This window comes from Vigna radiata, chromosome 11 (genome assembly GCF_000741045.1).
Source record: "Vigna radiata var. radiata cultivar VC1973A chromosome 11, Vradiata_ver6, whole genome shotgun sequence".
NCBI classification, from domain to species: domain Eukaryota; kingdom Viridiplantae; phylum Streptophyta; class Magnoliopsida; order Fabales; family Fabaceae; genus Vigna; species Vigna radiata.
Window position 1 is genome coordinate 8,010,741 of NC_028361.1, and position 15,776 is coordinate 8,026,516.

The 15,776-nt window shown below is 29.6% G+C and overlaps 1 protein-coding gene across 6 annotated transcripts; it reads left to right on the forward strand.

Annotated features, from left to right (window-relative positions):
• The first annotated feature begins 2,258 nt into the window (after nucleotides 1-2,258).
• LOC106777153 lies at nucleotides 2,259-5,129 on the forward strand. 6 transcript variants are annotated; one of them, XM_014664680.2, is made up of 5 exons: nucleotides 2,259-2,389; nucleotides 2,477-2,752; nucleotides 3,445-3,764; nucleotides 4,124-4,303; nucleotides 4,403-5,129. In XM_014664680.2, the coding sequence occupies exons 3-5, from the start codon at nucleotides 3,522-3,524 to the stop codon at nucleotides 4,928-4,930; spliced, it is 951 nt and encodes a 316-aa protein (XP_014520166.1). In that variant the 5' UTR covers nucleotides 2,259-2,389; nucleotides 2,477-2,752; nucleotides 3,445-3,521; the 3' UTR covers nucleotides 4,931-5,129. The 6 variants fall into 6 exon arrangements, with proteins under 6 accessions (XP_014520166.1, XP_014520165.1, XP_014520168.1 ...); XM_014664679.2 differs by having other exon boundaries at nucleotides 2,260-2,393; XM_014664682.2 differs by having other exon boundaries at nucleotides 2,260-2,393; nucleotides 3,445-3,563.
• The last annotated feature ends 10,647 nt before the right edge of the window (nucleotides 5,130-15,776 follow it).

Genomic DNA, 15,776 nt, shown 5'->3' on the forward strand with positions numbered 1-15,776 from the left:
TGAGTGATGGGCTGGCGTTTCTTCCTTGCACCCCTCATTTTTTTTGTTTCACACTCCCACGCCATTTCTACTAAAGAAAAAAGGGTTTGGGCATTGGGCCCATTTTGCTTCTAGCACCTCCAAACTTCATTTCTGCACCTCTATCATCACCTGGACCTGAACTGAAGCTGATTGGGTCATACCCCTGGTTTTTATCTCTACACTCCCCTAATCTTATTGGGCTTGGACTGTGATGTTTTTATTGTCTCTGTTTTTTAGCTTTAGCATTTGTTTTATTATTGTGTGTTGTTATATCCATTTGCTAATAAAAATAAAAAATATAAAAATCATAAAAAATAAAACAACAAAAATTTATTTTAAAAGGTTTAAGCACACGTGCGACCATTCTGTCTGCCTTGTGCTAAAAACCTTTTTCCTCTTTAAAAAATCATAAATTGTTTTAAAGGGTTCAAGCACAAGTGCGACCATTCTGTCTGCCTTGTGCTAAAAACCTTTTTCCTTCCTCTTTAAAAAATCATAAATTGTTTTAAAGGGTTTAAGCACAAGTGCGACCATTTTGTCTGCCTTGTGCTAAAAACCTTTTTCTTCCTCTTNTTAAAAAATCATAAATTGTTTTAAAGGGTTTAAGCACAAGTGCGACCATTTTGTCTGCCTTGTGCTAAAAACCTTTTTCTTCCTCTTTAAAAAATTAACAAAAAAATATTTTAAAAGGTTCAAGCACACGTGCGACCATTCTGTCGGCCTTGTGCTGAAAACCTTTTTCTTCTTCTTTCAAAAAATTAGCAAAATTTTATTTTAAAAGGTTAAAGCACACGTGCGACCATTCTGTCGGCCTTGTGTTGAAAACCTTTTCCTTTTTTCTATAAAAATACCAAAAAAATATAAAATCTTCAAAAGAACTAAAAAACATCTTCACAAACAATCAATCTCTCAGTCAGAACTACGTTATCTTTGATTCTCCATCAAAAGTGGAGATACGTAGGAGCAAGGCTAGTCCTGGACAGGTTCACTTTCCAAAAATCCAAAAAAATTCAAATCTTTTTTCAAACAAATTTCTCAAACAATTTCTCGAACAAATTTTCCAAAAGATTAAAGAACTACGTAACCCTGATTTCTCAGTCCAACTGAGAATACGTAGGAGCAAGGTCAATCCTTGTTGGGCACAAAAAAACACAAAAAATATTTTGTTTTCTTTAGAGTTTTATTTTTTAGGGGAAATTAAACATTTTGCAAACCACATCAAATTCGCGTATTTAATTAAAGGTACTGCCTTCGGGCAGGCGTTGTAGGGTGCTAACACCTTCCCTACACGTAACCGACTCCCGAACCCAATCTTTGGTTTTCGTGGATTATGCTTTATCATTTTATGATTTTTCCGTAGTTTTCCAGAATAAACTGTGGTGGCGACTCCAAAACATTTTTCAAATATTATTTTCTCTTTGAATCGTCGTCCCGTCACAATCGTGGTTGCGACAGATTGTATACATCATTATTCTTAATACTATTATATATATATATTATTTATATAATAATAACATTATTATTATTATTATTATTACTATTACTATTATTATTATTATTATTATAATAATCGTACTATTTTTATAATATATTATTAGTTTTGGTATATATTATTATTATTATTCCTATTTTTCATCCCTACTAATTTATTTGTATTTTTGTTTTTTATTTGAGCGGCTGACCGATGATTATGCAATATAGTTTTGTTATCTTTCTTATGTTTATGTCATAATGTACTTTTTCCTTTTCTCTTTCACAGTTAAGTTTTTGAAAGATAAAGAGCCGTGAATTACCATTTACAGGAAAAAGAGTTCACCATAATGGAAAGTAAGATAACCATCAAATTTAAAATTTTAATGTTATATTTTGATTTCAAGATTTTGTTTATATTGTTAATTTTTCCATCCACCCATTTTATAACAGTAACGTGTTGAGCTTTTAAAACAAATTACAAAAGATAATCTAAGTGAAATTTTTTCATTTAGGAACTTTGATAAAATTGGCAAAAATATGAATCTTGACGTCGACCATTATAAATTGTTTCCAGTTATAGAATTAAATTTGTTGTTTATCCCTCTTAAAAAAGAAAATGCAATCAATTACACCCCGTGCTCCATATAAGAACTTTCAATATTTATAGGTAATAAAAACAAAATTCAGTGATCCTAAATTCATGGATAATAGATTGGTGTTTCTGTTGCCGTTAGCATACAACATATGTGTGTAAAACACATCTTTACACATTACGTGTCAGGTCGAGGAAGCTTTCATTGCCACCTATTCATCATAGGTTGTCTTTGCACGCAGCACGCTCTTCTTCTTCCTTTCACTTGCCTTTCTCTTTCGGCTTTTCCTTCTCTGCTCAGTAGTAAGTAAGTCTCTTACTCTCTTCCTGCCAACGTTTTGGAATCACCACCTTTCAAAGGTTTGATCTTCTCTTTTCATGACCTTTCAGCTCACATCCAAATTGGCTTTCACGTTTTTGGTTATCTGGGTCTTGATCATTTCTCTGAAAGTTCCTTCTTCTCGTGAATTCATTGCCTTGAAAGATATTTCAATTTTCAAGTTCTGCCATTGCGCGTGGATGCTTCGTTTCATCAAAGTGACTTTCTAATATTTTCCACATTTAGCCTTATTCTATCAATCGCAGTTCGTGCAGTTATTTGATGCCACAGCATTTGGTGAAAGCTCAAGAAAAGTTCCTGTTTTTGCCATTGATATAGGATACAGGGTAATCTACTTTAGCTTCTCTTTGGTGCCCCTTTCATCGGTATCCCTGCTAGACATGCAGGGGGGTTTGAGGGTTTTTATCATGTTTTCTTGGTCCTCTCTCGCTGATGCTCCGAGTAGATTCTCTTAATATAGACTTCTAATGTACTTTTGTCTGTCATGCTTGATACCGTGGACACTAGACGGTATAGGCTTGAGCTTTTAGTAAATTTCTGATTCTAGAACTGGTTTCCCTCTTTTACTAGTTCATGAAATCCAATTAGTAAGTTAAGGGATTTTATGTGAAAATGATGAGACGTTAGTTTGATAATAAGTAGCCATAAAATATATCATCATTCACTGATGTGATGTATTCATCTTCAGCAAATACCCTTTGACCTATGAATAAAAGATGCATCTGTTTTGTAGGCAAATTCAGTATTCTGCTTAAGTAAACTTACACAATTCAATTATCTGTAATAATAGTTTGCGGGAAGCGGTCATTAGGAAAAAAGAGTTGTTTAACTAGTGTTAGTAGTTAAAATCAAGACCAACTCCTAAATTTAAGGATCACACTTTGAATTTGATTTGAATGTTAGTATAATTCTTTGGAGTGATATATAACTTTTAGAATTGGACAGTTGGTATAATTTATGTGCACCATAGCTATTTAGTCCTCACCAATTTTTTCTCACGAATTTATTGATATTGCAGGATGCTGCATGGTGAAACACTATCGACATTTTCAACATGTAATGCATGAGGAGGAAGAGCTTTCATTTTACTAATTAATGGCGTTGATTTTGGAGCTATTGACCAATATAATACTCTTGGTGACGAAGCCTTTCTCTCTCCTTAATCTGGCATTCTGGTTTGGTATCAAAATCGCATTAACTGTCATATATACTTGGACGGAATTGATCAGGACTACTATTAGCTTCTATGTAAACATAGTATTAAGTGTTATCACATGGACATGTGCTCTTATTTCCCTGCCTGCAAGAGCAGTGAATGTCTTTCAAAAGGAGAGGGAGGTTAGTTTTCATTTGGTATTCATTTTCCCGTAAATCAAAAGATGTTTAGTTTGCAATTATTGATTTTGATATCAGCATAGTACAAATTAATTTGGCTCAAATAAGATTCCAACACTTTCCCTTTTCATAATGCTGAAGATGTTATTTGTAGGCTAAATACATGTTAATTTTTGTTTAATTTGGTTGGCATATGTTTTAGCCTGTTGATCTTCCCCTTCTTTGAGCATCATCGTTACCAAGAATTGGGGGGAGTCGGTTGATGCAGTTAGAGTGGCCACCATCTTATTCTTCTCCATTTCTCCCTAAGCATGTAGTTTATCTTATGTTTAGATCCAATGGGGGTTATGTTGTTATTGCAGCTAGAACAAAAACTACAGGAAATGCAGATAGAGCTGGAGAATCTGGTGAGGGAGAAGAAAGAACTTGAAGAACATTTTCAAATGGTTGTCAAAGAGCGCAGAATGGTGGAGATACTGTTGGCAGAGATTGAAGAAGAGCATGATATGGCGATTGCAAAAATCGAAAAGTTAGAGGGAAAGGTAAATAATTTATATCCATGCAACTACGTTGTATTACCTGCATGATGGAATAGTTTTTCCTCACTTGATGTCTTGTCTGTGACTCATGTCTCTTGACAGTTGCGGGATCAGAGAAATGAAAATCTTCGGCTGAAAGAAATTCGAGGAAAGGGCTCCAGAGATCAAAACAAAAGTGAGAAATTCAAGAAGATTTCCCTTCAAGATCTTCTAACGAGCAAAGATATGGGGGAAGATGAGAGCAAAACCAGAAGTGAGTTGCTTAAACTGTTGAAAACCGGTTCAAAGTCAGGGTCAGTTAATTCCGAAATGATATCAAAGGATGTAGAAACGATGGAAACAGTAACACTCGACCATCATCGAGACATTGCTCTGTCACAATCACTTTTCACTGCCCTTATGTCACTTGTGGTTGGAGTCACTGTGTGGGAAGCTGAGGACCCTTGCATGCCTCTTGTGGTGGCTCTCTTTGCCGTAGTAGGCATGTCCTTGAAGAGTGTGGTGAAGTTTTTCTCCTCCATTAGAAACAAACCTGCATCTGATGTTGTTGCACTTTTAAGCTTCAATTTGTTTATTCTTGGCACTCTATCCTACCCTACCTTACCTAAGGTTGTTCGCATGCTGGTTTGATCTCTTTTTCTTTAGCTACATATTGCTGTTTCTTTTCTCTTGTGTTGTATGATATCATGTGCAGTGTAATCTGAATTTTATGTTCTTTTTACTGTCAGCTAGGAAACAAGATTTTGTGTTATTTACCATTTTTCAGAGCTCATAAAAAGTTGTTCTTTTGTTTATGTAATATTTTACAGCATTAATGTTGTTGTTATCTCCATCTTTTTCTATCTTATCAATCATGTCGTTCTGCACTTGTTTCTTTTCTTTTCATCTCTCTATCATACACACACAACACAATACGATTTCTTGCTTTGTCACTTTCTTAAAATGAAAAGATTTAAATCAATCCAAATCCATTATTTATGATTGTATGATACCTGAATTTGTGGCTTTTAGCACGAGGTGCTAAAAGCAATGCATGAGTTAAACTTTACCAAAAGCGTCAACATCTAGAGTTAGGACTTGCCTGTACTTTACAAGGCTTAAAAAGTTGAGGCTCTATCCAGAATTTTGCAACATTCTACTAAAAAATGTAGAGAGACTTGAGACATTTCCAAAGGGTGGCAATGAGACATTGACAGCTGTTAGGCAGGGATATATGAGTAATTGGTTTCTTTGATTGTTGTATTATGAGGAAATATAGTAGTTGCACCTTTAAGTCTGTTTTATGGTAGGTCTAGATAAAGCAACACGAGAAAATGTGGCATAAGTTTTACCTAGTGTTGTAAGCATATTATTATATGTCTAGCCAGATCATTCCATCATCCCACTTTTCCACTCCTGTCACCATCTTTCTTATATTGAATTCAGTAGTGGATGGCTCTCGCGGCAAATGAAAAATGAAATAGGAAAAAATCTCTTTAACAACTTTTTTTTGATAATTTTTTGATAATGCGTATGCGGTAGTCTATAATTGATTCGTTTTAAATATTTTTTTAAACATAAATTCAAACGGACCAATAAAATGAAGACATGTATTCTGTTATAAAAAATTGTTAAAAAGAGTTGTGAAAATATGGTTGCCCAATAAAATATAAGGGTTTTGTGGCATTAGAATAATGTGAAGGTGTTGTTGTAGTTATGTGGAAGCTACTCTACTTTTGGCATATATTCTATTTCTATATGTACTAGTGTGTAGCTATGGAGGGAGAATATAGCACCCACCAGTTTTACCAACAATAAATAATAACTGCTTTTTCTTTTCTACTCTATTCCACGTAAGAGCATCTCCAACACTAAAACTATTCAAACTACTTATTTTATGGAAAATGATATTTTAACACTAATTTTTGACACCATTTTGACACTGCGCACGTGTCAAAATGTGGTTGAACGATTTCAAATTAAAATGTGGTTGAACGATTTCAAATTAAAAAAAATTGAAGTAAAGGTATATTTGGAAGAGAAAAACCAAAGTTTTTTTTTTAATTTGAAATCGTCCAACCACATATTGACACGTGTGCAGTGTCAAAATAGTGTCAAAAAATTGGTGTTAAAATATCATTTTCCTTATTTTATAGCCTTTACAATTTTTCCAACTTTTTACTTTAAAACTTTACTTCTTTTACCAACATTTTTGGCTCAATTTATCGGATTATATCTTGCTAAATTCTCTGATGATTAACTAGAAAAATATCATTAATAATTAATAAATAAAATTCTTGGATTAATGAACCAGTTGGTTGAACAAATAATAATATGTAAAATATATATTATTTAAATAAAGTCTATCAAATTAAAAGAAAGAAGTATTTCATTTATTTTTAAGCTAAAACCTATGAAATTGGATCTATAATGTAACTCATGTTTGTAATAAAATATATTTAGATTTATGACATAAAAATTAACCTTGTAAATTAAAAATCAAGTTATTCTAAAAATTATGTAATTTTGTAAATATTAAATATGCCAAGTCTACGAGTTCCACTACTAAGTTATCAACGTTAGAATTAACCAAATTCATCTGAGCTTAGATATTCTTCTAGAATTAACAAAATTCATTGAAATAAAAATGATTTCAACGTAAGTATTAAAGAGAAACGACAACTATATATTCATCCATAGAAAGCAAAAGCACAAGACATAATAATTATTCTCTTCCTTTCCCACGAAACATAAATAAATTAATAGTCGTTTAAAGAATATCCCAGCATGTCTTTAACATAAAGTGAATTTAAATCTTTATCTGCCCAAATTGTCAAAAGTTAATCCATCCATTAGGCAATCAAAATATTACAATAATAGAAAGCTAACTTTTACATATTGAAACACTTCTTTTATTATTAAATTGAGATTTAATAAAAAGAAAAAACTTTTTTTAACAATACTTTTGACAATGTATAGTTTATGAATTGTCTGTTTTAAATATTTTTTAGACGTAAATTCAAATAAATCAATAAAGTAATGACACGTGTCCCATTATAAAAAAAATTATAAAAAAATGTTGTCAAAATATCATAGTCCTAAAAAAAAGTTACTGAATCCATTTTCGTGTTTGATATCATGATGTTGATATAAGATTAACATGTTTATTATTAAATATAATAAGATTATTGTAAAGACAAAATTTAAATAATTATTATTAAATATTAACATTTCTGATTTTTTATAATAATTAAATTAATTTTAGACGTAAAACAACGTGTTTAACCTTTTCAACATTTATAGATATCATGCGCGTGCTCAATTATTTGTAAAAAGAAAACATTAGTATCTTTCTTCCGACAAAAGATATGACAATTTTGTTATTGTGGGAAGGGAGTTTTCCCATTACTTTATTTGTTAAGATTGACTTATATAAAATTAATTTTATGTTTAAATGGGATAAGCTAAAGGTGATTTTTCAAAATCGTTTATTTTTATTTACAATATTTAAAAATCTGTTTCTATAGCAAATTTTTATAAAATTATGCAAACTGTAAGTTGACTATTAATTATGTATAAAGATGAATCAGGTTCTAAATATGAGAGGATTTATAAAAAAAATTAAGTAAAATTTACATAAAAGGTTTAATATCACTTCCAACTCAAAATATTAAAATATTAAATATAATTTTTTTTTTTTAATTTTCATTTATATTCAATATAAAATTTAGTTTTTTTACACATTCCTTAACAAAGCTCCAAATACTTTCTAATTTATAACAAGTATCCTTAAAAATCAAATCATAGAAAGTACAAAAGCTGTAACATTAGGTTATAATTTGAACTTTCATCTTACATTTCCTACAAAAAGAAGAGTCAAAGTTGTACCATCTATATTTAAGATTTCTATGATAATTTGCAAGCATTCTTAGACTACAACTATGTACATTTGTTCTGTGTGATATCATTTTCTACTACAAAGTCAAACTATTTACTATTAAAAAATTTACATCTTATGTTGCCATTATTTGAATTTCACTATTAGAAATTGGAAATCATCTCCTTCCCAAGGAAATTGCATCACAATAGTCTCTCAATATTAGTTTTTGTACCTAATATTACCTTCTTTTTGTGTAACTATATATAAGTCTATTTATTACAAGTTAACTCCTTTATTAATTAAGATTATAATAAAATATATATAATCCAATTTACAAATCACTAACTACTTTTTTTATTATCAATTAAATAATAATATTTTCCCAAAACACAATATCCTAGCCAATAGGGAAAAGTAATTTTCAAAGTAAATGTTATTCAATTTTTTTAACATTATTAATTGTCTATATATATATATATATATATATATATTAGGTAGTTAATAATTTAATATAAAAAATAAGTTTCATCAACTTAATTATTAAATTAAAATTTTATATCATTATTATTTATTACAAATTTTATTAAAGATAAACAATAATAATGTTATTATTCAAATTTTAATAATTTTAAAAAATAGATATTAATTATATCAATTCTAATTTACATATATAAATATAATACATGATTTTATATTAACGTAGACATTTATTAATAGCCCACTTATAATTTCCTCACATGTTAATTTCATCAAGGTTAACATGAAATAAACTTTTCAGAATTCTGTGATTATTGAAAATATAGTTTCTTATTTTATAGAAACTTATACTCCATTGTCTATTTAAACTAAAATTTAGTGATGGTGACCTGAGTACACACATTATAAGGAATCATATGTATATATATTTATTTGCTAGCTTATAACAATTGAATTTATCAGTACAGTACTACATCTCACCAGCTTTGAGATAATGCATATATCTACCAAGAACAAAACTGCAGTAAGATGGATGTTCTTCGAAAATGGTGGACCAACTGCACTATATAGTCTTTGTACATCACAAACAAGAATGTTCAGAGTCTATTTTTCTGTTGTGTTATTTATGGTTAGAAGTTTTACATCGACTAGAAATAAGGTCAATTTATAATATATAAAAGAGACACAATCTTCATCTTATAAACAGGTTTTATGAGGTTTAGTTAGACTTAAAATCCACTTCTAACTGTATAACTTTCCATAAAAAAAAAGGTGGTGTATGGAAGAAGAAGAAGAGATTGAACTTTGAAGGTAATAAAATTATAAGGTAAAATCACTTAAGTTAAGTTTGGTTAAATCTTGGTATCTAACTCAGCTCCTACTATTTCTCTCCGTGATTGCTTGTCAACTTTGTCACGTTGAATTTCTTCTAAAAGAGGATTTTGCACAGTGGAGACCAACCATTTCATCACTCAAATCTTGCCTAACTTTGACTATATAAAACATAGTTTTTAATTTGATTTCCTCAAATGGCAGTGATAAAAAAAAAGTCTGCAAGATAGTAATTTCATTTATTTATTATGTCCATGATGGAGTATACAAGAGCGGTCCATAGCGGCCCAAATTACAATCGGAGGGGTAATTTGGTAAATGCGAGTCCAAAAGTGAAACGCGCCTCACACCTCAGAAACACGTTGCAGTTACAGAAACACACGCACGTGCAGCGACGTACTTAGACTAAATGGCATTAGTTCAGTAAATCTTTCTAAATCCAAGCCCCAATTTTAATCTCTCCATGCCGCGTTTTGGTCTTCAAAAGAAAAAATAACCACTTGCACAGTATTAATGGCATCAGCGAGAGCGTGAGCAGCCACGTGTCCCTATCTCCTTCGTCTGTGCTCTTTATAAATAACCTAACGCTAACCCAATCTTTACCCGGTCACCACATAGGGTGGGTTGGGGGTTGCCTTCGTCTTCTCTCTTCAATTCTTTCTCTCTCTACCTCCTCCTTGGGTGAAGGGAGAAAATGAAACTGAGAGAAATTTGGTTGGTGGTTTACCAGTGCAGTGGATGCGATTGCACAAGAGATTATGATTCTATCACTGTGCGGTCTCTAATTCGCTTGGTGCAGGTCGGGAACCGGTTTTTGCGGCAGAATGGTGGAGTGGTAGCCGGCGGCGAATTGGATCCCGCCTTGCATCAACTGAATCGGAGGCCGCAGTGAAGGTTTGTGTCGTTGTCTGGTTACACTCGCTCAGATCTCATCTCCAAGATTATATTACCAGTAAATTTTTATCATTTTTTTTTTTAATTTACTTCAATATCTGCTTATCAGATCCAGTTATAGATCTCGGTGCCTAGAATCTACATCTAGGAAAAACATTTTTCAACAAGCTTCTGGTGTGTTTTTTCTTTGTTTGGATTTTTTTTTACTACTTGAGGTGTTTCTTTTCATTAATTATGTGGGAAAATTTATATTCAGATTAAAATAATCATGGATGTTACTGTAAAGAACTTGTATTTTTATAGATTAAGCTAATCAAGGTATGTGATTCAGTGGTTGCAATTTGCTTGAAAGAGAAAACAAGAAAGAAATTGTTTGAGGTTTTTCTGACTCTGGGCGTTGGTTGAATTAGAGTGTATGTTTTGGTTGCAAAGTTTAATGTGATGCATTTGATTGTGGTGCTTGTGCTTATCCGGATTCATGTTACTTCAGATTGATTGATACTTTCTGTTGGGGGATGGAAGGTTTAAGTTTATGAAGTCGTGAACTTGTAGCATATGAAACAGGGATGAAAGGGTTGTTAGGGACCTTAGTCTCAGTGTTATCAGCTTTTAGACTATAAATTCTTAGTTTAAATTTGCATTTTAGCTCTTTAATTGTTTCCTTCTGTTCTAGTTGAGATTGATTTGATTGTTGGCAAAAAAGGACTTTCATGTGTAAAAATTAGAAATGCTTTGATTTCTATGGAAGTAGCAATATTTTTTGAACAATGTGATTCAAGTAACATTTACCTGTGTTGACACGAGAAATTCCATGCAGATAGTGCATTTTTAAATCACCAGATTCTAACAGTTATCTAAGGAAGATCTGATCTAAGAGAAAGATCTGTTGTTAGGCTCTAATAACTTATCAAATTAAGACTTACAGAAATCTAGATAATTCTTATTATTTGTGATGACACAACAACCTCAGCTATGTCCATAATTTATGATCTGAGAAGTTAAGAATATAATTGAAAGTCTAGAGGTTCATTTAGTCTACAATTATTGTCAGTTATGGTGCATTGATTATTACTTTTTTGTTTGTTTGTTTCTTCATAGTTATCTTGACCAAACTGCAAACACTTAGAAAAAAATATGAATATGAATGCCAAGTTAGCCTAAATGCTAGTCTGGTTCACATTGGTTCTCAGATTAATGAATTCTTGTCATATAAAATTATGAAATGCAACATAATTTATATTTGGTTTGCAAATGCCGAAAAGAAAAAAGCATTTTGAGATTATTGAATGAAAATCAGAATTTAAATCGAATCCTTCTGTCAATAATAGAAGGATAGAGAAAAGAGAACATGTTATAGGCTTTTCTGCCAGAATTCTTGTTTGACTGGGTATTTGTCCAGAGAGAATATAAGAGAGAACTAAGCAGAGCATGACGAATATGCTTTGAACCTTTTCCTTCAAAAAAAAAAAAAAAGGGATAAAAAACTGTGTCTGCTGATTTGTTAGAGATAAAAAAATTGCATCCCCTGTTTTGTTAGAGATAAAAATCTGCTTCTGCTGTTTTCTAAGAGATAAGAAAAATGGTTTGTTTGAAAAAGAATAGTAAAAATTAAAAGATTGTTTTATTTATTATTTTTAATTATTTACTATTATTGTTATTATTATAATAATAAAAGAATTTCTTAATTATTTATGGGTCTCAATCAATTATGGGTATAGTATAAAGGTATATATTAATTTATGAATATAATATGCTGTTCAGAACATTTCTTTGTCTGTATATTTAAGGGGTTTTTTTTTTTCTCTTTTTCCTTTAGATATTTATTTATTCATCATTCATTCAAAAACATTAATATCCTCTTTCTCTGCAATTCTGTTCCTCTTTCTCCACCGTCATACAAACATCGGATTACCACTGTAGTAATCATGACTGTTGCATTGCCATTATGAAATGCTCATGTTTTGTTCTGTGGCTTTAAGTATAGTGACTCAATACCATGACCTCAAGCACTATTTGGCATGATTGTTACGTATTGCCTATATACACAAGTGTTAGTATCTATTCGGTAAAATGAACTATTTGTATTTGTTGCATATAAGAATAGCGGATTGTATAAAAAAACATACAAATGTAGTAAGGAGACTGTAAAACTATTGATTCAACAATTCTAAAGGAAGGAAAAAAAAAACTTTTAAATTAAGTGTTTGTATGAAAAACATTGTAGTGAAAAATTTAAGAGTAATTAGATAATAGTTCAAATTTACAAATTTAGAAAAATAAAATATCCTATTTGACATATATTTTTAAATTAAATAATTAAATGAAAGTTGACAAGAAAAAAACAGTTTAAAAGCAATTGAACAGAAAGTTTGGGTCTACCAATATAGGAGAAATAAAATATATTCATATTCAAAGTAAAGTTTGAAAGAGATACATTGTACTTCTACTTATAAAACAGGCATGTATATTTTTAGTATCATTATTTATGTGCTTTGATTTAATTTTACAATTAAAAAAGCATTAAGTTTCTAATTTTTTTTAGAATGTAATAATACTATTTTTTTACTAAATGAATAGTGAAATTGTTAACAAAAATAGTTATGGTTTTAATGTAATTTATGATGATTTATAAACTAACTGTCATTTTCAGAGTTTTATAAGGTTAACAGTTGTATTTTTTTTTTGAAAAGTTAATAGTAGTATTTATTTAAAATAAGAAACTTGGTCGAAGTTTAAAATAATTATGTTATTGTATTTTTAAAATTGAGGACCTTAATTGACTTTTTTTATTAGTGAAAGATAAATTAAATAAAATTAATATATGATGAAGTCAGGCAATTGTATCTCCCAGGGTGATGATAGTCATAACAGCTGAGGTACTAAAAATGTGCAGATGAGTTTTTGTACTTGTTCCTGATGTAAAGATAGTTCTCTCCATACGCCCATTCCCAGATAAAAAATCCTCCTGTCATAAAAGCGACTAATCAATGCTAGCTTTCAATTTAGATGCCTAATGTTCTACTTTATAAGAAGGATAATTTCTTATAATTTTTTAATATAAGTTTTTAAAAATATATATTTATAATATTAGTGCATATATTATATTCAATAATCAATTCTTTCTTCCTTCTTTAATTTTTCTCAGTGTTATTTTCTCTTTTATAAAATAAAAATGACTTTTCATTGATAACGATTGACACTGGTTAATATTTTGATTTTTGATTTTGACACAAATGGTGAGGAAATTTTCTCCTCCTCCTTTAATTCTAGTGAGGTGCAGAAGCTCTCTTAATTCCATTTCTCCTTCCTCCCTCTCTCGTTACACTTGTCTCTTTGTCTTTCTCACCATTTGTGTGGTCTCTTCGCATTGGTTTGCGGGCAAAGGCACTGGTGTTCAATGCTCGTCTCAATCATCATGTGTATTGTATCACTGAATCTGAATCAGAATGCGTTTTTGGTTTTCTAAATAATCGCTAAAAAAGGAGACTCGAGGCTTTAAATGCACTCAAAAGTAAAGTTAAGACCTTATCTGCGTTTCTACGTCTGTAGAGACTCCTGCGCATTTTGAACGCTGGTAGAGACCTTATGCATTTTGAACTTTGGTAGTGACCCTGCATTTTGAGTTACAGTTGTGTTTTTATTTTTATTTTTTAGTTTTTTTTTTTTATTAAATATGTTTTTAGTTACTATATTTTGTGGCGATTTTGGTTTTAGTCTCTCTTTCAAATTAAGGTACAATTTAGTCTTTCAACTTTAAAAAACTCTGGTTTTAGTCTTTTTTTACCAAATTTTTTAACTTTATTTGCTGTTTCAAGCACGTTTCATTATAGCATTTGGATTGTTTACATTGTTTGACACATTTTTGTTTCAATGTTAACTGAGAAATATATTTGAAACAGCAAATAAAGTTAAAAAAATTTGGTAAAAATGACTAAAACCAGAGTTTTCTAAGGTTGAAAGTTTGAAAGAGGGACTACAACCAAAATCGCCCCAAATACTAAAAACATATTTAACCTTTTTTTTTTGTGCTTATTATGTTTATTTTTCTTTTGATTTTGATTTGTTTTTAATTTATAATTTGTTATTTATTTATGTTTTTAGTTAATATTTATTTTGTTATATTCGAACAAAATTATTATCTTTATATTTATTATTTTTATGTTATTTATTTATTTCTTACTTTATTTTAAATTGTTATTTTTTTTATATTTTATGTTTATTTAAATATTATTTCTGAAGTAATTATTTTTTGTTATTTTTAACATTTTTTATTTGTTTGTTAATTTATTTTTAATTTGTAAGGTTTTATTATATTTGTATTTATTTAAATATTAGTTATCATTGAAATAAATCTTGTTATTTTTAAATTTTCATGTCATTTGTAATTTATTTATAATTTGTAATATTTTTTGAAAATTTTTATTTATTTACATATTAATTATTATTTAATTATTTGTTAAATTTTTATTTATTTTGCTAATATGTAATTATTTATTGATATAACTTTTATTTCAATATTAATTATTATTTAATTATTTGTTGTATTTTTTGACTTATTTATTTTTTTGTTAATTTATTTATAATTTGTTATGTTTTTTATATTTGTATATTAAACCACATTTTAGATAGCATCATTACTTCATCATCTGTGCATAAAATTTTTTTAGTTTCATTTAATACAAAGTGTATCATGGGAAACTTCGAGATGCAGCTTAGAGATGCAATTAGAATTTTTGGATTTTTGAAGTAAAGTTTCTGAAAATTAGTATAAGATTTGATTCGATGTGACATAAAAAAATTATTTAATTAATATAAATTTAAGGATTACTAAAATACTATTAATAGTAAAAGTAATATAAAATTGTAATGATTAATATTATATATCTATAGTTACAAGAGGGTTAAATGTTACACTCATTAGACAAGTCATTACCTAGTGAGCAAAATAATTTGAAAATTATTTTCGGAAGAAGCATTAGACGATACATTCTTTGGAATAGGCCAACTTGCCAAACAAGCCAAAGTGATGGTGACAGATAATGTTAATTTTTACTATTATTTTAGTAATATTTTATTAACAAAATCAACTCTTCTTTAGCTTTTAGCCTATTTGATCTTCATTTTTACATTGCTTTTGTAACTAATCACATTTTGTGTTACACTAATATAATTATAACACCAATCCCATTATTTTGTGTTTAATTTTGTAACAAAAAGCTTTTGTCCCAAGATAAACATGTTTACATCCGTGAGAAGCAAGAAGAATATGAAATTTGAGAAGAATTGTTGTGTTGGGTGCGAATCAGAGCCACTGGGCGTCAATGCTCCAAGGGTTAGCCATGTGCGTAAATGTAATCACTAAACTTATATTTATATATATATATATATATATATATATATATATATATATATATA

Coding starts and splice junctions, on each gene's coding strand:
- LOC106777153 (XM_014664680.2), top strand. CDS start 3,522: ATGGCGTTGATTTTGGAGCTATTGACCAATATAATACTCTTGGTGACG. Junction 3,765..4,123: donor TCTTTCAAAAGGAGAGGGAG/GTTAGTTTTCAT, acceptor TTGTTATTGCAG/CTAGAACAAAAACTACAGGA. Junction 4,304..4,402: donor TCGAAAAGTTAGAGGGAAAG/GTAAATAATTTA, acceptor GTCTCTTGACAG/TTGCGGGATCAGAGAAATGA.